This window comes from Rattus norvegicus, chromosome 1, assembly GCF_036323735.1.
Source record: "Rattus norvegicus strain BN/NHsdMcwi chromosome 1, GRCr8, whole genome shotgun sequence".
Taxonomy (NCBI): Eukaryota; Metazoa; Chordata; class Mammalia; order Rodentia; family Muridae; genus Rattus; species Rattus norvegicus.
This window is the reverse complement of record NC_086019.1, coordinates 179,221,713-179,248,483: the sequence shown is the minus strand read 5'-3', so window position 1 is coordinate 179,248,483 and position 26,771 is coordinate 179,221,713. Positions and strand designations below refer to the sequence as shown.

At 41.5% G+C, this 26,771-nt stretch overlaps 1 protein-coding gene across 30 annotated transcripts in view; it reads left to right on the top strand.

Moving 5' to 3' along the window:
- Positions 1-26,771, top strand: part of Sox6 (SRY-box transcription factor 6) — a 611,566-nt gene that overhangs the window by 520,760 nt on the left and 64,035 nt on the right. For all 30 annotated transcript variants that reach the window (XM_039106334.2, XM_063285244.1, XM_063285274.1 and 27 more), the window contains 3 exons: positions 9,056-9,205; positions 14,249-14,432; positions 17,264-17,448. In XM_039106334.2, coding sequence (XP_038962262.1) covers positions 9,056-9,205; positions 14,249-14,432; positions 17,264-17,448 — 519 coding nt within the window. The remainder of the gene's footprint in view (positions 1-9,055; positions 9,206-14,248; positions 14,433-17,263; positions 17,449-26,771) is intronic.

Below are 26,771 nucleotides of genomic sequence, written 5' to 3'. Positions count from 1 at the left end.
TGTATCACACAGTGACCCATGTGTCTGGAGCTTCAAGACTATAGAACCAAAGATGACCTCTGTCTTTGCAATTTGTTTTGGGGAGGAAAAGACTGTTGGAAGAACTACTAATTCCAAGAAGACTGTACCGGATGGAAATGAAAGGAGATAATAGCCAGTGTGAGCAGGACTGCTGTTAAATGCCAGGCATTGTCTTACATACTGGGAAAGTAGATTAAGAAGTCCCTGTCTTCCCTTGAGCTTCTTAATGAGCTCAGAAGTTTGTGAAAGGGAAAGACAGGGAGAATATTAAATGGAAGCCCAAAAGTCCATGAAGCTAGAGGGTTGAGAAGCTAAGGGCGAGGGAGGAAAAGGTTCACAGAGAAAGGACATTTGAGTTTCAAAGATAGGTAGGATTGTGACTTGCCACCATGGATGGAGGGCATCTCATAGGCCCCCACTCCTAGATGAAGAGCTATAGGCAGTTAATGACTACTGAGAGAAGGAAAATTAGCCACCATCCCCACCCAGGGATGAACCCTGAAAATGGTTATTTAATACCAAGTGACCAGCCTGAAAAACATATATATACAAGAAACACTAAACAGATTCATCAGCTTGTAAGTGTATTTTATTCTCACATGCATACATATGTGTACACCAATAATCACTAAAGAAAAAGAGGCCAGGAATTTGAAATGGAGCAAGGGGGAGTCATGGAAGGGGTTGGAGGAAGGAAGGGAGGAAATGGTGTAATTATAGTTTAATAAAAAATTGAAAAGAAAGAAAAGAAAGGGAAAGAGTGCAGGATAAAAATGTGCTGGAAAGCAAGACAGTCTTGGCAAAGAACTCATACATAAAATGAAAGCTGCCCACCTTCTCTCTTCCTTCTCTTACCTTCCATCCCCTCAGACAGGCTTCTTTGGCCTCAAGTATTAACAGACTAGCCACACAAGTACCTTCTGTGTTGAAAACAGGGACTTCAGTTCTGCTCTTCCAGAAAACCACAGCTGTATTTCCTGGATCGTTCTGTTGACATTGAAGGTTTATGAGAAGTAAAAGTATTTGTAAACCTTTCAAGTAATTATTTTTAAACTCCCTCCTCACCTCGCCTTCAGACTGGAATGGCTAGTACTGACATATTTTCCTCTCTACTAAACAAGCACTAAATCAGGCTTCTTTAATTACCTGCCTCTGTTTCTACCTCTTCACAGCTGAGCTTGTCCTGTTTTACAGTAGAGCTTCCTGGGTAGGCAGAGGAACCCAGGGGATCCCTGGAGAGCTGAGCTAGGCTTGGGCCATCAGCCAAGTAAATAATGTCACTTCCTTCAGGATGCTTCCCTTCCCTACCCAGCTTGTTACATCCAACTTCTGTTGTCCCCTTGAGCAGTATGTGACATACTAGGGTAGGGTATGTTAACCTGGGCATGCACTAGGCCTTGGACTCTCAGATATTAATGGGAATAAATATGGAATTAAGAGTTGACTCAGTTGGTAGTAATGTTGAACAGTATATTGTCTATTGCTACCAATAGCCAGCTTATGCTTGAGAAGAATATTTTTTCTTTTAAGGAAGACATGGGCAGACCACTCTATGTCCTTGTTGGATAAAATGACATGCAAGGAGAATCTATTTCAAAGAGAATTATGTATGGGTTCCAGAAGACTCTCAAGCACGTTTGCCTTTAAATTGAGTTAGATTGGGCTGGAGAGATAGCTCAGTGCTTAAGAGCACTGACTTTTCTTCCAGAGGTCCTGAGTTCAATTCCAGGAACCACCTGGTGGCTCACAACCATCTGTAATGGGATCTGATGCCCTCTTCTAGAGTGTCTGAAGACAGTGACAGTGTACTCACATAAAATGAATCAATCTTAAAAAACAACTGTTAGATTGATAGAACCCCCTGCCCTGTGCTGAGTCCGCACAGACCTGGTTATGAAAGTGTCACTAGAATCCAAAGCTAAGAAAGCTCTTACTCAGGCTGGCCTGAGACCCAAACTCCTGAGAGCATGTTAGAGGTATGTAATTTGTAGGTCTGTACAGTCTTCAGAGGACTTCGCTAATCTGTTTATTTTAAAGGCTGTTGGATAGCAATAGCACAGAGAAGGCTCAGTGCTTCCTGGTTCCAGCTAACTTCTTCTTTCTAAGTACCCATCCTTAGGGATAAATTCTAGGATTCTGAATGTAGCCTGGCACTGGGTTGGATATTTATGTTCCCACCACGAGTCCTGTGCTGAAGCTGTAAACCCACCTGATGTTGTCAGAAAATAAACCCCTGGCAGAAGATCGGCCCATCAGTATGGAGTGCTCAAAAAAGGAGCTCCAAAGAGACCACTTCCATGTTCTATCATAGAAGGCTAAAGTGGGAAAAGTCTTCTAGGAGTAAGCAGGTCCCTACCAGATCCCTGCCTTGAGAGTTGTGCGAAATAAGTTGCTTTCATTTCTTGTCAGCCACTCATGTTGTGTGGTGGTGGTTACAAACCGAGATGCACCGCAGCCACCTGCACTGACAGCCTCATCTGTTGGTCTCTGTGTACTCAGCAGCCCTGACAACCCTGCCTCAGGTCTACCTCAGAGCCAGAGTACTCAAGGTTTTCATTTTAGATGACTTTCTGTCATGCTCACCACCTGGAGAGCTTTTTCCTGACATAGGATATATCTTCCTTGGAGAAGCTGATCCTTCACACACTACCAAGTACCCTATTTAGTGAGTTTCTTGAAATTCTCTCCTTGTGTTTCTCAGAGGTTTCTAACTATAACTTTATAAGCACTCTCTAGGACCTGTATACTGCCAGTTCCTCATTAAATGGATGTTGTTTTAGAGGGTCTTTGTTGATGCACCTCCAGTGGTTAATACAAGACTTAACTGTAAGTATAGAGTAAAGCTTGGCTAAGGAATAATTAATCAGTGCTGGAACCATATTTGAAAAGTACAAAGATTGTGCATGTAACCGGGTTCTATTTCTAATACAGTCTGGTAACAAAGTGAGAGCTAGAAGTTTCCTCCACTTCCAGTTATAAATAATTGTTCTTGGGAAACACCTTAAGCTCCTTAAAACCTCAGTTTACCAATAGAAGGAGGACATCAGGCTAGGGACCCCTTCAGGTCTCTGTGTGTCATTGTTCTGCTTCCCAAGTCTCAGTGCTAAGTACATTGTTTAAACCTCTACTAGTGAGAGTGGAGCACTTTTAGCAATAAGGTTAAAAAGTAATTTCTTAATGCACTGTAAAATATAAGTGCTTTCCTAATTTTAAAAAATTCAATGAGGTTCAATTTTATGTGCATTTCTTTTGTACATATTGTATATTTAAATGACAGTTCAGTATCCTAGACAATCCCTAAGCATTTTACAAAAATGAAATGGGAAAAGATCTTCATTTACAAAAGTCTTTACCAAATTGAAATGTTTATGGGACTTTTCCTAAGCCTGTTGTCTACTTTCCTGTGTTGCTGATTTCTCAGACCTCAACTGTGGTTAGGAATCATTGTTCGTGATCATCTCCAGACTGTGTACTCTGGTCTGAGAATCCTGCATAGAATGAAGCTCTTATAAACCCTAAGAGCTACATAATCAGAGTTTGACCTTTCTCCTTCCTAATCCTCTGGTCTGCAAAGAGATTTTCTAACTAAAGCTATGTCATTAGAATAACTAGTATTTTTATACTCTTCCAAAGAAGATGCAGTATCAGGAAAATGTTAGAGCTCTTTGTAAATACACCAAAAAGAAAAGCCTGACGCCACTCCTGGCTTATGCTTAGACCACTGTCTGTGTGAGAAGCCAGAGCACACATCACCACACTAGCGGTTACTCAACACCCAGTAAATGTGCTATCAAATCACCTTAAAAGGGTATTTTGTGAAACAAAATAACGCTTCAAATTTATGTTGTAGTTAATTTTTAGATTCGTATATAAAATAATAGGTTTCTTCGGGACATCTTCATACTATGTGACTTACACCCCATTTTCCTTCTTCCCCCCTCCCCACTATGCATAAGAAACAATGTAATTTAGTAAAGATTGAGTGATACTTTTTTTAATTTCATTTGATTTTCTAGAATTCAACATAATTCTCAAGACCTACGATAAATAAAACTGAGTGTGGTTCTGTCTTGTTTGCAGAACCTCTTGTACTGTGCAGTGATCTGTATAGACTGTCACTTCAGTCACTTCAGGAGTCCTTCCTAGGCACCTGGTACTCCCAAGCTGCTGTCATTAGTTCAGATTCAAAGATTAGGTCTCTCAGGTCTTCAGGAAGTTTATAGTCTATCATGGATTGTAACTGACTAAACACACGGTTCAAAAGTGATGGACACCTCAAGAAAGCTCAGTTAAGGGTTGGAAATCTCCATTTCACCCCTCCAGAGCGAATATTGGTCCAAGACTTTGGATCCTCTATTCTTGGTACAGAAATACGCAAATGAAATACATTAAGCTGATAGTAGTTTAGAAAGTGAGCCATGAAATTGTTTTGTAAATGTATGCCTATTTGATGAATAGCATTTTTATTATCTAAATCAAATATAAAATCTCCAATTAGGTAGAATGTGATGTGGTAGCTTTCTTTTTGTTGTATTCCATTTCTGATTTTTTTTTTCATCTCAAGCCTGGTTGTACTGAGTTTTACATTGAATCTTGCTGTCCACTTCACTTGTGGCGCTTCTCCCTGCTTTCAGTGCACCAGAAGTCACAATGTTCAAAAGGCCAGTTCTGAGCAGGACGAGTTTATGGGGTCCTGTCACTTTTATATCAGCCTTACTAGATATGAGTGTAAAATGATTATAATAATTTTAGAGAAAACAATTAATGCTACCTTATTTTTAAAAGTTAACTATGTCAACCAGTAAATCTGAAGGATCATTGAATTGAGTCAGATATTTAAAATATGGACTTATTTCTAAAGACGTGTTTTTGCATTCTTCCTTAGTTTCCTGAAAGATTAAAACAACATGAACTTCCTTCTGATGAGAAATAGATTATTTCTAAGGATTGTGTCACTAAGACCTAATAGCTCTTTAAAATTCAGTTATTGTTTATAGCTCCCAAAACTAGCCAGTGCATTTTTATTTGTAACTACCTTTACCCATATCGTTCACTATCAAGTTTCAGTGCCTTAGTCTAAGCAGAAGTTCCATAGCAGATGCTTGTGTCTCCTACCAACTTGATTTGTGTGGTATTTATTTATTTATTTATTTATTTATTTATTTATTTATTTATTTATTGCCATGGTCTTATGTAGTTCAGACTGATCTCAAACTTGGTAATGGATTACAGACATTATGCTACCATACCTGGTTCATGCAGTATTGGAAAGAGACCCAGGGCTTCGTCCTTGCTAGGCAAGCACACTACCAGATGAGCTCTACGCTCAGCCTTGCTGATTTTCAAAAGGAAAAGATCCATCAAAGTAAAAAAGAAACAAAACCACAGCCTTTCCTATGCCTAAATTATAGCGGTTTGACTCTTGTGAATTTTCTTGCCTCTGAGTCATTGCATACAGAATTAAGAAACTTTAATTTCTTTAGAGGCTTGTTATATTAGAAAAATTGTTCCAAAGAAAGCAACAATCATGACATAGGCACATCTGGCTCTTGCAAATTATTCTTTATTAAGCTTTCATTTAATTACATGTGCTGAAAGGTCTGTTTTTGATTACTGTAATTTTTTTTTATTTGTCCATCTGAATGATAGTAATGCTTGAAATTATACACAAACCACCTGTTTTTTCTCTTCTACTAATGTGGCCCAGTTTGAACTATTTTCTCTGTAGTTGATGAACTAGGATGCTTTCTATTATGAAAGAAATCTGACCATCAAGGTAATGGCTTAATCTTGATTATAGGTAGAAAAGAAAATATTTGAATGTTTTCAAGAATCAACAGTGTTAAGATTGGGGTATCTGACTGTGGGTTACCACAGCAAATTAACATATTCATGTATTACCAGTTTTATCTAAGTTTTAATACAGAAACAGTTAAGGATTGGAAGCAGCAACCTTCAAGTACAGGTAGAAAGAGAGACCATTATAAGTTTGGGGGACATAAGAAATGGATACTAGAGTTGTAACTGTCATCAGTAAAAAAAAAAAAAAGGCGACGTGTCATAGAAGGAAGACATAGGAGGAGAATGGTCACATGGCACTTCAGCCTCATGCATGATAATGGATACTGCGTCATCTTACCCATCACTAGCAGCACACAACCCAGCAAGGAATGGAGAGACTCTGGAGAATCTGCAGGAATAGTTTGGTTTTTTTAATCTTGGTACATCAGATATAATAATGGCATTCAAATGAATATTTCCAGCCAAGACAGAATTTGGGGATATCCCTCTAAGAATAGGGGAAACAATGTGAGTATTGACACTTTGGATTCCCCAAGGAAAAACCCTACTTTCTGCATCATTCTTTTATACAGAAGTCTGTCATTCAATATTTCCTACCCTCACTTAGAATTCCCACCTGTCTTCTGGTGATGTCACTTACATATCAGTCAACCATCACCAGAGACATTAGAAAAGCCTCCAATGAGAAAGGGCTCAAAGGATAAAAAGAGATAAATCAGTGCAGAGAACAGAAAAAGAAAACAACTTTAAAGCCATCATTGATATTACCCAACAGAAAAGTGATTAAAATGCTTTATAAAAGCAACCAGGGAACAAAAGGATCCTTTAAACTGGACAGCAGAAACTTAGGAAAATTCATAGACCCCTTAGAAATTGATAAAAATAATCTGTAGTAAAATAGAATAATATGTTGAAGAGTAGGAGATAGAAGAAAAGGCTAGGGTCCACGAGCATTCCTAATGTTTATTAGTATGAATTGATGAGGAATCCCAGAGCATTGCCTAGAGTTGAAACACATGGTTTTATGCATTAGACGGGCTGGGCTTCAGACCAGTGAGTGCTAAGGCAGCAGGCAGATAGACCTCAGGGTGAAATCCCTACAGTTGGTATTAAGGGAAGAAGTCAATGTTATCTCAAGAGACAACTGATTTCATATGAAGAATCTGAAATCAGAATAACATCAGATTTCCTTAGCAAAAAAGGAAAAGGACAATAAGTTATTGTCTTTGGAATTCTGGGAGTCATTTTAACTTAGAATTCTGTATCAAGGGAATATAATAATAATACCAGTTTCCTGAGCCATTGGTTCCTAAAATACTAACCTCACAGTCACTTTCTCAAGTATTTCCTGGAGGGTAGATACTGCCTAAAATAAGACAATTAACTAACAGACAGGAAGCTGTGACAGACAGAAAACAGAATCCAATATAGGAGACACAAAGGGGAATTCTATGTAACACAGGTCTAATGAGTAAACTAGTTCAGACTGGAACAAGAGTGTAGAGAATCCTAAGAGGGTATCTCTTAGGGATATACAGATTAGCTGTATAGTCAACTGTATTGTGTTGCGTTTTCTTGGTCTTTTGGAGAGTCTGTGAATTACCCAGTGCTAGTTACAGAAACCAAAAGGAGAGAAATGAAAGATAAATTATAAAAAATACAAATATTAAATCTACCAAAATAAAAAGTTAAAGAGAAAAGTTGCTGCTCTATCTAATCCATCTAGTCCCAAGTACATGGAAGACTGAGACAGACAGATCACAAGTCCAAGGTGTGTGTCACTTTCAGGGTGAGTTCAAGTCTAGCCTGGACATCTTAGTGATACCCTGTCTCAAAATAAAAGATAGAAGGAAGTCTGGGGATATAGCTCAGTGGTATTTACCTAACAAGCCTGAAGACCTAAATTCAATTCTTGTATGACAAGAGCAAGAGTGAGAGTGAGAGAAAGAGAAAAGAGAAGAGAGAATGAAACACAGCTCTTTGCATACCTCAACTATGAATAGTGGTAGAATGAAACAGTGAGACTAACTTAAAATCTGTGATGTTAGCATTAAGTAATTGGAGGGACGCATGAAAGCACATAGGGCTGCTGATGTAGTAAGGCTAAGCTTATCCTCCTGTGTGAGGTCAACGGATAAGGACAGAACAGCACATAAACATCTGCGAGTGAGGTGGAAAGTGCCAGCAAGAGCAGTTGATCAAGCTCAAAAGAGATGGTCTCCACAGAGTAGGCATGAAGTAGGGAGGCCAAGGCCATCATGGATGGCTATAGGGGCTTTACCTTATTCAAGGTAGCCATGCTGTGGAGATTTCTTTCATTTAAAAGCCTTAAAGTAGTACTGAGTTTATGGAACCATGTATAACATTATTTTGATAAAAGTTAAAATTATATAAAAGTGAGATTGGCTTATATTCCAATCTGGGGTCTGCATTCAGTTACATCAATGTGCTTATTGTTGATCACTTTAAGATATATAGTATCAGGTGTTCTGTTTACCTTCATCAGGAAGAGGAGCCCTGGAGAGGGGGCAGAGGTCTACTACTGAAGAGAACCATTGCAAATACTTAGAAGAGGCCAGGAAACAACGGTGGAAATATAGGGGATGAGCCTGGAGTCGCAAGCCAAAGGAGAATTGAGGGAGACACCAGCAGAGCTGTTCTGGACATAAAGAGGGACATTTTCTTACCTCATTCAGTCCTAGGGCCAGGAAAAGAAGCTTGACTTTTTGTTTCTATGGCTGCCAATCTGTTATATGGTGCATGGAGATAAGACCCTGAGAGGGAAGTGGCTGCTGTCAGACTCAGGGGCCTTAGAGGCAGCCCTGATCTCCAAGAAGGATCTGAGTCCACAGCGAAGGGTGATAAGACCGAGGTTCCTCAGGGAAGTTGGGGTTGGTTTCTTAGTCCACAAGTGGACACACTGGACGTTAAGGAACTTCATGTAGTGATTCCAGGCTGTGCAGGGACCTCAGAGAGTGCTTAGCCAAGCTCCTGTTAGTACAGTGGAAGGGACTGAGTTGTCTCCCAGCGTCACTTGGAACAGCCACAGCACCATGTTCCTCATTCTAGCCCTCTTCCTTTCTGAGTTACTTGGCTTTTTTTATTTTCCTCTTTTAAAAAAGTGAGAAACTACACAGTTGTGAGAGCTGTTTTCTGACAAAATGGTAAGATTTTTTTTGAACCTGTGTCAGTTGTATTTACTGAGACGACATTTGCCTTCTCTGTTTTGCAGCAGCTCTATGCCGCTCAGCTGGCCAGCATGCAGGTGTCACCTGGAGCAAAGATGCCATCAACTCCGCAGCCACCAAACTCAGCAGGGGCGGTCTCACCTACTGGGATAAAAAATGAAAAGAGAGGGACCAGCCCTGTAACTCAAGTTAAGGTACTTGCTTTGCAGGATTGTGGAAAGAGTTGGGAAAATAGCTGTGTAAGAAAGGTAGTGAACCAGGCTACTACGCTGGGAGTAAACAGCAGGACTGCAGCAACATAAGAGATCCCCAAATGTGCCTCGTTATGGGGATGCCATGAGTGAGCATTGAGAAACAGGTGTTTGCCTTTTGATAACAATAGTGCTCTATTGTGAGATGCTTACCGAACTCCAAAAGTTCACTCTTCAAGAAATCTCTCCCTTTGGAGTCTGGCTTTCCTTTTTTAATGTTCACTGGCACGAATGGCTGTGCTTGTATTGTTAGTCTTTGTCATAGACTTGCAACACTTTTCTCCCTGTTTCTTAAGCAGGTGGGAAGCCCCCTCACAGTATCAGAGTAGGATCTAGAATCCTTGGTGTTAAAAGAGGATCAAACAAATTCTAATGCTGGACTTGGCATAGTCTGGTGGAGGGCTGTCCCAAGGAGCTGAGGAACAGGGTGTCACCGGCTGATGATACTTTTGATGTTGTGTCATTATGAGGGGATAAATGTGCTTTCACAGTTTTAGGGGCAGTGTTGATAGATGGTTTTCTTAACTGATTTTTCAACTGGTCACCTGAGGGATACTTGGTGATAAGAGAAGTGATCAGCCACTTCAAATGTGTGCTGCATATGGTTCCTATACAAAATATAAGTTGACTTGGGGGACTGTATCTCCTTTCAATATCAAGTTAATAAGTTCACACCATTTGGAGAAATAATTGTGTGTAATTGACCATGACCTTGGAGAGTTGTGTAAGGGCAGATGCATGACTGTAATGCATGAGAAGCATTGTCCTTGCGGAGTCTGGGCAGCTTTTGAATCTTCGCGAAGGAAACAGTGGAGATGAACCAGCATCACTACTGGGGACTCCATGGTCACTGACGCTGTTTCATTCCGGTAAATTTTCAGATAGCAATGTTGAGATTTCAGAAAGTCTGCAAAAATAATGAACTTCAACTCCTGCAGAACAAGACCACGAGCACCCTCAAGGCAGCCTGTCTATGCTCCACCCCCAAATTAACTTAATGCCACCCATTCTGTCAGATTCTTTAGAGAAATAGAAGGAAAGTGCACTTAATCGTTAGAAATCTTGAGCTATAACAATGAACACAGGAATTATAAGTTTTTGAAAACACATTATTTTATGTTCCAAAAGCTTATTTTTGGATACAAATCATAGCATAGCAGCTCAAACAAGGACTGAGTCTCTTCATAGTTGTTGGAGAAAGATGTGAAACACCACAACTCAGGCTATTTGGGTATTAAATATTTTAATATGAAAAAGTCATTTTGTAATTTAAGTTGGCCAACTGGAACTGCACCAAACCAAGCCTTTACTAGATGAGTAAATGTTCCCTGGCTAAATTCACGTTTCTATCTGCTTTTACCATTCCAGCTTTGTGGGCCAACAGATTGTATTACTCACTTGACCACATGCAAATTCTTAGGTAGAAGAGTTCTGTATGGTTTGACTTGACTATTTTATGTTAGCAACAAAGGACCCATTTCTTATACTTCTTAGATCATATATTTTGTATGTGAGCAGAAATATATAAACCAAAATATAAAGTGAGCATTTAAATTGAATGTTCCTATTACTGAAGAACTTCTGAGACTGCTGACTGTGAAGATTTGATCATCCAGATACATCATGGTTCTCAGGATATAAAGCATGATTATGCATTGTGTAGTGAAATACAGCATGGCAAGATTTGTTGAAGGTACCAGAGATAAACAGGGGGTTTTCATCTATTAAAAGTCTGTCACTGTAATCTAGGAGTTGGTGGTCTAGGAGAAGGAAATGGAGGTAGTTTCTGTGTTGGAATAGAAGTGTCCGCGTGCATACTCCCATACTGAGAAAGATTGAGAATTATTGAGCTGGCCGTGAGTATTATGTATCTGGTCTATATACAGGAAACCTTCTCAACCTGGCAAGGTAGACACTCAGGCCCTACAGCCTGTCCCCTGACAAATGCCTTCTGCTATCTTAAACTGAGTGGAGGGGGGCAGACAATTAGCCCTACTAAAATATCACAAAAAGTCACTGTTCTTACATAGAAAGAACATAAATGTTTTCTCCCATTGTATATTCTAGACAGGTGACATTGTCTGCCTACATCCTAGCCCCCTCTAAGTTGCTGTTTTTGCTTTTCTGTCTTATCTAACTCTATTATCTCTACCATTCTGCTGTATTTTTCTTGTCTTTATTCACATTAGCTCATAGTTATTGAATAGATGCTATATATTTTGAATTTCACAGGGTTGACTATTAAAGTGTTTGCATCTCTTTAAATATCTGAAATCTATTCTGAGACACAGAACTCATGGATCCTCTCTGGATATACTTTTCGTATTTGTTAAGTTCAAAACAACCAGGAATCTGGAGGAAGTTTAGCCCCAGGATGAGGCAACAGCCTCCTAGGGAGTTTACTTACTGCCCTGTATGTACATCAAGAAACCTTTGCACTGTGTTTATGTGAGAGTAAGCCAGTCTCAGTAGCCATTTTGCCTACTCCCTTCATTCTCCCCAGCCTCAAGCTGCCTTCTCACATGCATCTGCTGCTCAGTGCTCAACTGACTAAGCGTGCAGCCCAGTCTTTTGGACTTCCTTAGCATTTTCTCTCTGTAGATCTGTCCTCTTTGGTACTCCTCAGAAGTTATGTCTACATTAGCAATTTTAAACTCTGAACTCTCTGCTCAGGGAGGCTACCTCGTTCCCTATACCACTTCTCAGAAACTCCTTCTGGATAGTAAAGTAGGACCAGTCTAGAATTCACTTATTTCAGGAATCACGTTCCCAGGCTCCTAGCATAAATCCCTGGAGAGCACTGTCTAACAGTCATGTCTTGTGTCCTGACAGTGAGTAAACCTGGTCCTGTCCCTCTATCTTGATTTACAATGGAGAAATCCTTGACATGAATTTTGAATTATAAATAGTAAATTAGAGCATACTTAAAACCAAAGAAGATGTTGTAAACCCCATATTTTCAAGAAAATTGAAGAAAACACAAATATAATAAGACAAGGACAAAAATAAAAGTAGTTGCCTACAAGTGGTACATGCAGTTGCGCAGATGAGCCATCACTGGTTGGGGTTAGGAGCAGTTCAAAGCCACAGGAGGAAACAATCATGGAATCGAAGACAGAACAAAGCAACGCAAAGTGGAACCTGGGGAAGACTCAAACGAGCTAACTCATAACCAGAAGAAAGAGTTTGACTTACATATGAAGAAATAGTGATGGAGCATGCCTCTAATGTGACAAACACTCTAAACTTGGACATTTTAGAAGTTCAGCAAACCCCAACTAAAAGAAACATGGAGAACATGAGTGAAATACTTAGCATATAAATCGCTGTGATTCTAGTATGAGTGAAGGAAGTGACTAGTTTAAAAATCCTTTGAGTCAAGGGCAAAAAGAAAAAAAGTTAATTTAGTACAGCAGAGAATTTTGACATTCATAGTGGGTGTAATCATATTTCCCCAGAACGTGCCCTATACTAAATATAGATTAAAGTGCACTGCAACACAGATGGAGCTGACACTTGTTTCCTATTGACACCAAACACAACAAGAACAACAAAACAACTCAGACAGACATAAAGACAAATGATCATTTGTGCTGGTCATTTGGTAGGAAGGGGCAAGGGTGAGGTGTGGAGTCCGGTAAGTTAGATTCATTTTTTTCTCTCCCTATACAGCCAGGAGAAGGGGCTTTTGGTTATTTGGGTTTTCATCTCTTCATTTGTTGACTTTGAGCAGTACAGTTCACACTCCAGTGGCATCAGTGGCTCAGTGGCTGCAGGTGCCCAGTGTAGTGCTTGGTGCATGGTCTGTGTTCCCGTCCTTCCTCTCCCCTCCCCCTGCACTGTCATTTTCTGGCATGGCTGTTGGTTGACATCCCTTAGTATATGGCTGTCTTTTTTATAGATGGAGAACTAAGCCTCAGAGGTCACATGTTTACCCTGGGAGAGAATATTCTGTTACCAGATTCTGTTGTGTATTTTCAATAATGTCACTGAAAACAAGTCCCCTGTGCCCCACAAGCGAGATGGGATCTGGCATTTGCTGATGATTTTGCTTCAGAATGCAATAATGCAGATCTTATTATTGAACCTTTAAATCACATATTTAAATATGTGAAATGAGAGAAATACTATCTGTAGCTCTTTGATGGTTGGATAAATGAGAAAAAATGCTTAAAACAAGTTGCTTAACTTTCAAGCCACTGGCTAACTCAGAGTTCCAAGTCAGAGATGAAAGTACTGGGCTTGGTGTGGAGGGGCATGGGTCTTAAAATAGACATTCCATAAATATATGTAGCAAAGATTGTAACAAGACATCACTTTAAGCATGAAAAATAAATTGCATATAGCATAGCATGTAAAACATAATTATAATGTATGCTTACTCTTCACAAAAATTAATTTTAAACATGAATAGAGACCAGAATATAAACCACAAGAGCACCCACACCCAGAAAGCCACATAGAAGCCTGTGGTGTGGCATGGGACTCTGAGGGCAGGGGCCCTGGAGAGCAGAAGATGGCTTTCCATATTTCCATTCTAAAGTACTTGGAATTGTTTGATTTAAAATATATATTAAAAAATTAGCTGCAGGGACTATTTATAGTCACAGGAACTTTTCAGAGAGACTAACACAAAAGCACTCCAGAGCTACTGAAATTTTAAATAATTCTTTGTAAATGCCCTAGGTTAATTTAGATCCCTGAAAACACATTAGGAAATTAAGCTGTAATGTGAGCTAATTCAGATTTTAATTTGGCAAAAAGAATGATCCAACTACACAGTTAATGTAAATAGAAGCATAACACAGGGAAATTAATGAGGTTCCTTCCGATGAATCTTCAAGGAGGTAGATAATTAGCTTCTTTTGTTATTATTGTAGGAGAACGTGGCATTGTCTCGGAGGTGTAAAATAACTGTGGCTTACTAAGTGATAATGTGCTTCATTTGTCTTTCTTTAAATACTTATTTATGTTAAACTCTTGTAGGATGAAACAACAGCCCAGCCACTGAATCTCTCATCCCGGCCGAAGACAGCAGAGCCTGTGAAGTCCCCAACATCTCCCACCCAGAGCCTCTTCCCAGCCAGCAAAACCAGCCCTGTCAACCTGCCAAACAAGAGCAGCATCCCCAGCCCCATCGGGGGAAGCCTGGGGAGAGGATCCTCTTTAGGTAAATGGAAGAGACCTGTGAACCGGAGAGAAAGCAATCTGTTAGTGCCTACTAGCCCTGTCCTGAGTTCCTTGGGAAGGACAGCGATGTTCTTCTCCCTGAAGCAGACCCAACTTAGTTCTTGGACAACTAGAACTTTTAGAAATTGTCCTGCTAGCATCTGCTTTTGTTTTGTTTTGTTTTGTTTTGTTTTGTCCTGTTTTGAATGATAGTGGATTCTGGCCATCATACACTTAGTGGAGAATCTGAGTTTTGTCAGTTTTGCCCTGAAGTAATTTCGTAAGGGCATCAAGAATTGGCTTCATACAGGAAGCCATGCCACAATGTGCCTATTCCTCCTTGCCCTCTGAAGTGCCTTTTCAAGGACTTGAAGGTATTTTCATGCCCCTGTTGGGAAAGTGTGGAACAAAAGCATGGGCTTTACAAGGATACATCTGAACAAAAGTTAGTGACTGGAGTGATTTTGTATTTCCTAAACCCTGAAAGGTCAATGGTATTGTGTAGCTTGTGGGCTACTGTAAGGCCTGCAGAGAACAGTCCACCTGACAGGGTCTTGCAGTCTTCATTTTGAAAGACAATGATAGGTGGGTCCCAGCAGGCTCCTGTGCTTAGGTAGAATGAAACAAAGACAGGAAGGCACTTGTCAGCAGGAACAAAGCAAAGTATTAAAGGGATTGTTACTAGACTCTTCTCATCTCTTGGTTTCCAAATAAAGACTGGGGATTGGGAGCATTCAAAGGGGTTGGGAATTAGACTGGCAATTTCTTTACCATGTCCTCTTCCTTGTGTTATTGAATCAAGGAGCCCTATTGCCTATCATAATTAGAAACAGTAATGTGTGGCTAGAGCCACCATAGTTTATATGTAGTCTTGCCCCTTTGTTTAATTTCCCTTTACAAGTTACATAGTGTAGTTCTTACAGGTAGAATGACTGAGCCCTGTGCTGTGGACCAGCAGAACCAGGACTTATAGCCAGGTCACTCACTCAGAACTTTGCTCTCAGGAAGCTGACAGTTAGAGGTGCACTCAACTGGGCTGTGTGTGAGTGGGTCTCCCCACAGTAAGATGTAGTGCTGCCACTGACACTTGGGACATTAGGATGTGGACAACAGCCTATTCTGATTTCCAGAGTTAGGTTCCTCTCCTAGGAGCCACAGCATCCCACACTCTGTCAGGGCCACTCAGGGAGAGGACAGTGATACACATCCAGAGCATTAACATGAACTATTTCTTTTGGCTGGCGTTTTTAGAGTTGGGAGATAAGAAAAGAGAACCAACATAAGGAAAACAGTGGCCTGCGCCTTGAAGTGGCTTTGTGCAGTCTACTCTTATATCCTGTTTGGAAAGGATGCAGCCTGGGCTGTGCATCCAAAGGGACAGAGACAGAGCTGGTACATCCCAGGACCAGCTCCTGTCCACAGCTTGTTCGGTCCAAAGCCAGACGGGCAGGGGTAAAAGCATCAGCTGTTGGACAGCAATCTTATGAGAATAATATTCCACAAAAGTGGTCTTTTATTTTAATCAGCAAATTTCCAAACAAAAGAAAATTTTTTTAATACTTTCTAATAAAGTAACTGATTTTTACAAACATTTTCATAGACATATTTCAGAATTTTTTGCAACATTTTCTATGTATATGTATGTGTGCATATATACATTTATATGAATGTACTCACACACACACACATATATACACACACACATTGTACATAGAAGGCATGTGGTATGAGCTTGATTGTAGTCTGGTTTCCCTATTCCTCTCTCTGTGAGGTGTATATGCATACATGCCTCTTACACACGTGTGATGAAATACAAAGGACCTCACACAAGTACACACAAGTGGATGATGATAAACGCACAACAGCAGCTGAAATCTATCAATAATTGCCCTCCTTTGTCTCAGAATGAAAAAAACTGATCCAAAATATTCATTTGAGCTGAGAAAAATGCAAGGCATAGAGGAAAATTAGTTTCCATTTCATTTCCCTCCCTGGGTTACACGGAATATAATGAAGGGAAATGTTTATTCTTACTTGATTTTAGGATTTGTGCTCCTGTGAAAGCCATCCCCACGCATACTGCTTCCCTGTCAGGAGCGGGGGTGGGGAGAGCAATGGGTGTCCAAGGTGGGGGTGGGGCAGGGTTGTCATCCTTTTGGTAAATAAGGGAGGCAGCATGATAAGAAGAATGCTTCATTAACCAGCCAGCTCTTGGAGAATGGAGAGTGTGATGTGTTCCTTCCCACCCCCTCGCTCCTGCAGTGGACACAGGACACACATATAGATGTCACCATAGTGTACATGTACCCTCTTAGGTCTCATCCTGTTGAGCTTCAAACTGCCCTCCTACACATAGCACACCAAATAAACAGGATCCGGACAGAAATCTCAGCTTCCTCTCTGCCCTATCCCCATCTTGTGCCTCCCCCACAGATCAACAAAGACTGCACATAAATTACAGACACAAGAAAGCAGTTACCCTCCCAATAGATCTAGGACTGGAATGTAGGAGCGTTAATACTGTAGGCACAAGCAGGGCAATAACTCTGCCCTGTATAGACAAGATTAGAACCTAGGATCAGTCATCTGTGAGAGGCAGACAGCTGCACAGCCTGGAGTACTAGGGTGTCCTTCACGTGCTAACTGCACCCTAAAACTATATGCTTTGTTAACTTGGCTTTCTGTTCTCTAACCAGTGTTGTAGTTTTGTTAATAACAGATGTGCCCCTTCCTTGTTCAGAAAATACCGTGTTACCCTGGGGAGTGGATCATAGCCAGCACTTGAGGGACTATGTCCCCACACACCTCTAATGATGCACCCTGTGTATGCAGATATACTATCCAGTCTCAACTCTCCTGCCCTGTTTGGGGACCAGGACACAGTGATGAAAGCTATCCAGGAGGCTCGGAAGATGCGAGAACAGATCCAGCGGGAGCAGCAACAGCAGCCGCACGGAGTTGATGGGAAGCTGTCCTCCATGAACAGCATGGGGCTGAGCAACTGCAGGAATGAGAAGGTAATCCTGCACCCCTCTCTGCCCACCACATGGCGGGCCCACCAGCTCACACACATCTCTTTTTCTTCAGGCCTGCAGGTCCTACTTGCTACAAAAGAACTGGGCTCCCAGCTTGTAACTTTTTGTCCTGTGTCACATGCTCTCATTCCTGCTGGTTGGCACTTGGATTGCCTCCCTGATATCCAACCTACTTGCCTGTTGCTGTCTCTCTGTCCCATTCTGAAATACTTAGGAACTTTCTAATGAAGACTGTAAACTATACAATTAGAATGAAAACAGAGTGTAAAAATGTTTAAAAGAATACAAACCTAAGCTCACAATGACAGTTAAGTGAATTGTTGCTCACCATTAAATTTAATGCTATGCTTTCCATCAAAAAGTAAAAACCCAACAAGCAAGCTTCAGACTGTATTTGCTTTTTTATCATTTTGATCCAGTGAATCACTTATGGTCGTACGTGTTCTGAGATAGACTCACATAGCAGAAGGGAGCCCAGAGCAAAGGCCTGAGCTAAACAGAGCACAGGCTAACAGGGGAAGAGGCCCTGAAGGGGTAAGCATACAAGGCAGAGTCAGTACATGTCTAGGAGCCAAGAGGAAACTAGAAGGGAAGAAACCAGTGGCAGTAAGGACTGTCTGGGCCTACGACTCAGGATAGAGACCTGGAGGAAGCCATGGTACAGCCACAGGAGCAGGATGGAAGGCACTCCAGACAGGCAGAGCTATGGGTGTGCAGACCAGTGTGGCCAACTGTCATAGGAGAAGGAGCAGCAGAAGACATGAAGTGACAGGCATAGCCTGGGAAAAGTATGTTAGACCTGGAGGGTTCTGGGAAGCCTCTTTAGTTCATCCACACTGGATCTGTCTGGGGTGTGAATGAGATCTGATTGATGTACAAGAGACCATTTGGCCCCCTGAAGAAGCATGGAAATGCGGTGACTGGGAGGAATGTGCCTGACAAGACAAATCTTTCCTTTTATATACACAAAATACTTGCTGGGCACTAAATTATGATGAAATGTTTGTTTATTTATTTACTTTTAAATGTGGGACTACTATAGACAGACAGATGAATTCTGTGACAGACCATAGTAATAGTAGTTAAGTAAATGTTAAAACACTTACATGTGTTTATTCAGTAAACCGGAACTGCAGGCTGCTGAGCCCAGGCCAGGAGTCTCCCCCTTTGTTTCAATCCTCACTAACTGTGCTGAGGACACAGTGGCAGAGTTTGCACAATAGTAGCAAAGTTTGTAGTTTCCCTAGTTCCCTGCAGGGCTTTTCTCTTTGCTCCGGTAGTAGTTGGAGTGTGTGGTGCTATTTGTATTGCCGTGTGTGGGTGTGTGGTGTGACCATCTGGACACAGGTGGGACTCTTTCCTACGTAAGGATACATGGGCTGGTGCAGAGAGCAGGGACTTGAGCTACATGGCTCTGGAGGCCGGTCCCTCCCCAGCTGTGGTAGAAGCTGTGCTCTCCCGCGGCTCTCCTGCCATGTCCTCCCTTCTCTTCCTGCCTTCTAATTGGTGCAGGAATCCTGGCTTCTGTCTGCTCTACCTCGATTTCTTCCTGTTTTTTCTATTTGCTTTCTGTCTTCTTTGTCTACTTTCTAACCCATTTTGACCTTACTCCACCTTGATAACATCTATAAAAGTTCTACTTCAAAATAAGGTCACATTCACAGCTGCATAAGGTTGAGACTCTCTTAGGAAAACAATGTGACTCTTTACAAGGGGTGCAAATTCCCAACCTCTTGACCTTATTGGTGTACTCTTGGGCCACATCAGTAAACATCTGGGGTTCAGGGTAAGATGGGGCTGATAGGCCTTGTAATATGATGGGACACTCCAAGCCTCATGTGGGCTAGATTAACCTCAGAGAGAGCTGGCCTCCCAAAGCCTAGTAAAGATGTAATGTTCCCCTGAGTTCTCATTGTAACTGTGGCTGCCATTATAGGACCTGGCACACCATACATAAACTCAGGCAACACATCTACCTGTAGAACCATAAATTAAAAAAGGAGTGCCTTGCATCGTATGTAGTTACTTACTATGATCTGTTGGCACTGAAGGTCAAATATGGACACTGTGCACTTCAAATTCCAAAGCGTAATTTTTATTTTCCATCGGCTTTTCTTAATTCATTTGGGAGGAAGAAACCTGAAGTTAAAAATGAAAAAGAAAACTATATTTTTCCTTGGAGGGTATGAGAGAAAAATCAGAAGTGAGCTTGACTTTGTACACACTGATAAACTACAACGTAAAATATAACATGCTGAAGAGAACCAAGTCCCTCAAGGTAAGCAGCAGTGTGGTTTTCACAGAACCAGGGAGCTCTGATTTTCCAGCTGGAGGGTCTCACTGTGTCAGTAGATAACTTCACTGGAGTTGAATTTGGGACCCTGGAAGCCCATACTCTTTAGGGATGCCATATATGTTTAATAGCTCTTACAGGATCTCAGCCCTCCTGACGGCTGGCTTTGGGTAGTTTGTGTGATGCGGACCTTGTTGGCCTCTGGAGGGAATTTCTGTGCTTGCTAGACCCTTTGCTATTAGAGGAATGCATCAAGGGACCCATCCAGAGCCCCGAAGGCAGCTTTGGCTCTCTTATGACTTAGATCTCCATCTTAATTTTGGGACATTTGTACCACAGGGGTACCTCTATTCCTTTTACCTTCTCTTCTAAATAAAAAGGATAAGTATATAATATGCAGTAAGACTAGGAAGTGGATTGTGACAAGTCCAGTTTACTCTCTGGTTTCAAAATTGCCACCTCTGAATTGCTGGCCCAGTTTGCATTAAATATAAAGACCTTTAAACTAGACTTAGGAATTTGTTCTTTGGGCCCTACATCACAGTTTTCGGTAAGTTTTACAGCATTACTGTCACAAGACTTATCATTGACTAAGCATACTTCTCTCTCGTTCTTGAACATTCTTTACAAAATAATGTAGCACACACCTGGGCTCCCTGGGAAGTATGCCATTAGCTGGATGTTAGTGGCAGGTGTGTATATGTATGTGTCGGGGGTTACTCTCCAAAACTACGGTCTGTAGGAGGGACAGGGACAAAGCAGGACTGGGTGAGAAATGGCTGGCACTGTGCCTCCATCAACAATTCCTCCATCAGCTCCAGGACCCCACAGTTATTGAGAATTGTTCCAAATTTAGAGAGGAGAATGAGTTTTGTATATTAGTGCCAGTCAGTCCTTGCAAGAAAGCTGCCCTGAAATGAGGATTGGACCGGAGGTGACTGTCTTTAGCTGAAACGAGGCCAAATAGGATAGATGGTACCTTCCAGAGCTGAAGGGGATGGGGATCACAGGCCAGTGTGTACCGTGGTCTGTCACATTTATCACACTCAGTGTCATTAAACAGATACTGCATGTATAACAGGGTGGACTAACATTTATGGCCCAGGAACAGCAAAGCTGTGTTTCCATAGCACACACAGGCTCACGTGTGTGTCCTTGTGAATGCATATTTATCCATGATCTGTTTCACTTTATTGAGCAAATCTCTGTTTTGCCAAAACATCACTGATTTGATCGGTCAGAACGGCCCCAGTGGAGTGTCTCTGGAGCTGTTGCAGGGTGTTCAGGGTCTGCTAAATACATAGATTGTGGGGACAATAGACTGTAACGGCACCCCAGGAGCTCTTCTGCACCATCATCTCTAAGAGCCTCTGTGCGCTCACCACACACACACACACGCGTACACACACACACACACACACACACACACACACACACACACACACACTGTGAGCATCCTGCCAGCAGAAGGCGGAGTCTCTGTCCTAAGTTAGCTTTTCCCACTAAGAACACCAGCCGGCCCCATCTGTGCTGGAGCACCAGTGCGATTAGATCATATTATAATGGATTCCTTACCATACTTTATTGTTCTGATAATTCTAAGCATTTTTGTCATGAAAATCCACTGCAGAATTTCAACCGCTCTGCTTATAAATGTCCTAGAGCTAAGCTCGGGGCATCTGGCTAAGAGAGAGGTAAGGCAGGGTGGCCTTCTTCATGAATGGTCTGTTGTATGTTTGAGTAGGAATGTGGACTCAGTGATTGGTTGGAGAATGTTCTTGTATAGGCGTCACGTCAGGTCACAGTGCTCAGAAATGGGCAGGTTGCACAGGCATACACAGGTGGCCTGAGCCACCCCTCCCTCTGGGAACTGCTTGAGAAAGATTTTGGCCCTCAGCAGATGTCAAAATGAGCCATGGTGACTCAAAGACCACACTTTACCTACATCTGAAGTACATGGGCTCTGACTGAAAGTACAGAGTAGACGATGGAGTTTTGTGGTAGAGAAGTTGCTTTGCCCGTTCATGGTCCTGGATTTGCTGAAATCTGATAAAACCAAACCATTCAACCACCTCCACCAACCCCCTTGCATGAAGGAATGGAAAGGAACAATACATTTATCTGGTAGTGACTACTGGTTACAGAGAAGAAATAGCCCCAGAGAAAGGAAGGTGCTCCCTGACAGGTCCAGGCTTAGAGCAAACATGGACTTAAGTCTTGGTGCTTCTCATCAGGAGTTACTATTTCCACAGAGAATTGTATCTGATTCAGTTAACAACTTTCTATGACAGTGTTAAGCCTGGGACATACAAAAGAGCTTGTATACTGACAGTTGCAAACCTTTGATGGAATAAGGAAAAGATAGACACAGAGAAGCCTGAGCCTCCTGTTTTGTCTCCACAGTGCCTTGTCCCTGCCAAGCCGTTCTTTGGTCCTGGATCCCTAAACAGAAGGTTGAGTGATGCAGATATAAATCTGTATCTGTATCTGTATACAGATATAAATCTGTATCTCTCCCTACACACACACACACACACACACACACACACACACACACACACACACACACACACAGAGAGAGAGAGAGAGAGAGAGAGAGAGAGAGAGAGAGAGAGAGAGAGAAAGTGGCTATGTGAGGCCACTCAGTCAATGAGAGAGACAGGACAGCCTGGTCTCCATGTTGATTCATTATGGGTCTCTGTTCTCCCTGTCATGTTTTCTGACACTCTGATCTAAGTAAATCACTTTACCTTTCAGACTTCCAATGGTCAGAGCTATGACATGAAAGTGAGGTTCTTCTCCTTAAAAGATTGTCTGGGGAGTAGTGGAAGATGCTAAAATGGTATCCGCTTCTTTCTCACTTTCAAACTGTAGTGTGTCAACTCTGTGCTAATTTTGTTCTCTCTCTGATGCACTCCAGTGATGCAGGGTGGAACTACCGTGCCTTAGGGGCCATGGTGTCTACAAATAGTGTGATGGCTTGGAAGACCCTACCAGGCATCACAAATTCACCTGTTCATTTTGCTCTTTTATTCAAAGGCACTTAAAAAGTTATAAAATTGTATTTATTATTTTTATGGGATCTGTATGCATGATTGTGGGAGCATACATGTCATGTGTGGCAATCAGAGGACAACTCTTTGAAGTTAGTTCTCTCCTACCTTAATGTGGGTTATGAAGACTGAGCTCAGATCTCCAGGTTTGCTACTAAGTGGTTTTATGTGCCAAGCCTTCCTGCTGACCCTTGGAGAGGTTTCATATACTAGTTACCTACTAGAACCTGGGTATAGCCAACAAGATAATAATATTCAAATATGACCTGTCGTTGGCTGGGGAGTTTTGTTTTCTTCTAATTAAACAGATTTAATAATGCTTTCTTTTAATAGCCTTTTAGCCTGGTATTTGAGATTGCTCATGCTCAAATGTTTCTTTTTCCCAGGCAAATAAACTAGGACTATGTATGGCAAGCTCCTCACTAAGGCACACTGTAAATGGTTGCTGGTTCCTTTAAAGCCACTGTTGCATTTTCCCTAGCCTAGAGCCTTGTTCCTTGCCTCACTTTGCACAGCTCAGCCCATCAGCACCGTGTATAAAGCCTCCCCTGGATGGGGGAAGGGAAACAGGAGGCAGACTTGGTGGCTCGTGGTCAGTTGCCACGGCTTCTTGTTATTTCTACAGCTGATTCAGATATTACTGCTGCATGACAAGGTAAGCATAATCAAAAGATCAATGCCGCCATACAGCAGTAACTGAAATGGGGCGGAGAGCAAATTACTTAGCAAACTGTGGACTGACTGAACTCCTTATGCAGACCAGTGGGGTCTTACTGTTTTCAAACCAAGTGTATGCAGAACCAATTGATTGGGATATCGTCTTTGCAGTTTGACTGGCATGATCAGTTGCAGTGTTTCCTCTGTTTCCTTTGCTCCCAAAATCCTATGGAGGAATTTAGACCACAGTGGAGATTTCACAGGAAGTGGCAGAGTCTGTGATCATCTTGTTTGCAAAGAAGAACAGCAGTCAGTTCAAAAGACAGTGTGCGATACTTTTAACATGATAAACAATATTTAAAACGTGCTTTATGCTCCCCAAATACTACCCATTACGTACAGTGTCTCTCTTGATTGTCGAGCGTAGGGGCTCTGCTGTCCCTGTTTCTTAGGTTGGGAAGCAAAGGCTAGTTAAGACCACTTTACCCAGCATGTCTTCTCTCCATCATCTTCTTTGTTTCCCACACCTCCAAGAGATGGAAAGGGCAGTTTTACTTAGAAATTAAACCAAGGTGTATATTGAAGCTCCATTTTAATGAACATGCTACTATCAGGAGCATGCTATATAAACACATGTGTCCCTGCATGCTTTTTGAGATAAACATCTATAGTTTATACTTGAAGAATGTACACAAATCAGAAGCTCTATATAATTAGAAGAGAGCTTGAGGGTTTATTAATGTTGCATTTTGCATTTGAACCAGTAGCACTGGGCAGCTCTGTGTGCTGTGTGTAGACTCTGGCTGAATGCAGCCATTACCTTCTTTCTTCCCTGTTGTCAGGGCTATTTCATTGGTTGCCTAGCTACTGGTTTAAGGCTTAATTCATTAAAAAAAAACTTGGTTGTGTTTCTTACTTCCTCTGCACTCTCACTGGAAAGAATGGTGAGGACTTGTACAGGCTTTCAGGACTCAACGATACTTTTTAAGGACAGAGGTGAAGGTTTGGAACAGATAGGAAGCTTCAGTTTTGTTTACACGTATTTAGGTCAAAATGCAGAACCCAGTTATCACTGCTTCTAGTAAATGGGCTAAGGCTCAACCGAGTCAGGTAGTAGTTTTGTGCCCAGCTTCTGGAGGAGCTATTATCTGGACAGTGTATAGAACATACTTGTCACTAAGTCCCTCACTAGGGCAGGCACTTTCTAAGCGTTTATCTTTCCAGGTCTAATCTTTCTACTTCCAGGTGTCCTGAACTCTTGAGATCTCAAGACCCTTCTACATTCCTGAAAATATTCAAAGACTTCAGAGACTTGACACCGTGGGTGATAATAACCAACATCTATCATATTAGACATTAAAAATGAAACATTACAATACTTATTTAAAACAATAACAAGTTAATTAGATATCAATGTTAGCAACATTTTCAACACTAGCCATGCTCTGTAAAGCAAAAGTATCATGCAGACAACTTTGTTTTTAATGTTTACAGACTCCTTTAGTGCCTGACTCATTTTGGAAAGTCAGGCTCTCTTTTCTTCTTTGTCACTAAAGTTTTATCCTAGACATATAACATTTTGAGCACAATTGTATGTACTATACAGAAGAAATGAAATGAACAAATAACGTCTCGGTATGATTGTGGAAAGAATTCTGGCATACTGGATCCTCTAAAAGGGCCCACGAGGTTAAAGAACAGGGATTCTGAGCTATTCTAGATTGTACTGTAATCTATCTGCATCACCTTCATTTTAAAACCCTTCTACTCAAATGCCTTAACTATGTAGCAGTAAGTAGAGTCTTGAGGCTTAATTCTCTTGGAGTTAAGAGGGGAAAGCTTAACAGAACTGTGTGCCTTGCCTTAATGCAGACAAAAGTCATTATGGATGATTTGCAGTGCCACGTAATATGAAGCAGGTAAATAAGATCTACAGGGAAAAGAGTGGGAATAAAAACAACTAGGAAGAAACCCAGGTACACAGGTGAAGGTGAGACAAAGTCCTGTAACAGTGCAGGAAAATAAGCACACAAGCAGTTTTGATGTTGGCTGTTTGCTTAATTGCTAATGGGCTCTGTGGTGTTTTGAATAGATCTGGCCCTCCATAAATTCATGCGTTTGAATGCTTGGACATAGGGAGTGGCACAATTAGGTATGGCTTCTACACATCAGTTAGTACAGGCTCTCATCTTGTACATGGGTAAAGGGAAGCAGAAAGGACTGGAGCTATTGCCTACTCCAAAATGAAAGGCATTGAGAAAGGGTACAAGATCCAACTCCCCAACATTTTGGCCAGTGTGCATTCCAGAACTCAGAACAGCATCCATTTCCTAAGGTGACAATCAATCAATGATAGTGACTCTCAAGTTTACATAGTATGACTTCAGTCTAGTCTTCCTCTGTTACATGTTATAATTCTTGTACTAGTGACCCATGCACATATGATATATGGTACACATACATGTATAGTATATGAAATATATATGTTGTGTAATACTTTATTAGAGTTAAAGTCAAAGCACACATATTTTCTAGGCATGTTTAGTACACAGCAAGCACTTAGTAGCATATGAAATGATTTAAGTTGATGCCAATAACAGAATTTTTTTTACATCCATTTTATTTTTTCTGTTTTTTCTTTATTAATTTGAGTATTTCTTATTTACATTTCGAATGTTATTCCCTTTCCCGGTTTCCGGGCCAACATCCCCCTAACCCCTCCCTCTCCCCTTTTCTATGGGTGTTCCCCTCCCCATCCTCCCCCCATTACTGCCCTCCCCCCAACAATCCCGTTCACTGGGGGTTCAGTCTTAGCAGGACCCAGGGCTTCCCCTTCCACTGGTGCTCTTACTAGGATATTCATTGCTACCTATGAGGTCAGAGTCCAGGGTCAGTCCATGTATAGTCTTTGGGTAGTGGCTTAGTCCCTGGAAGCTCTGGTTGCTTGACATTGTTGTTCATATGGGGTCTTGAGCCCCTTCAAGCTCTTCCAGTCTTTTCTCTGATTTCTTCAACGGGGGTCCTGTTCTCAGTTCAGTGGTTTGCTGCTGGCATTCGCCTCTGTATTTGCTGTATTCTGGCTGTGTCTCTCAGGAGAGATCTACATCCGGTTCCTGTCGGCCTGCACTTCTTTGCTTCATCCATCTTGTCTAATTGGGTGGCTGTATATGTATGGGCCACATGTGGGGCAGGCTCTGAATGGATGTTCCTTCTGCCTCTGTTTTAATCTTTGCCTCTCTATTCCCTGCCAAGGGTATTCTTGTTCCCCCTTTTAAAGAAGGAGTGAAGCATTCACATTTTGA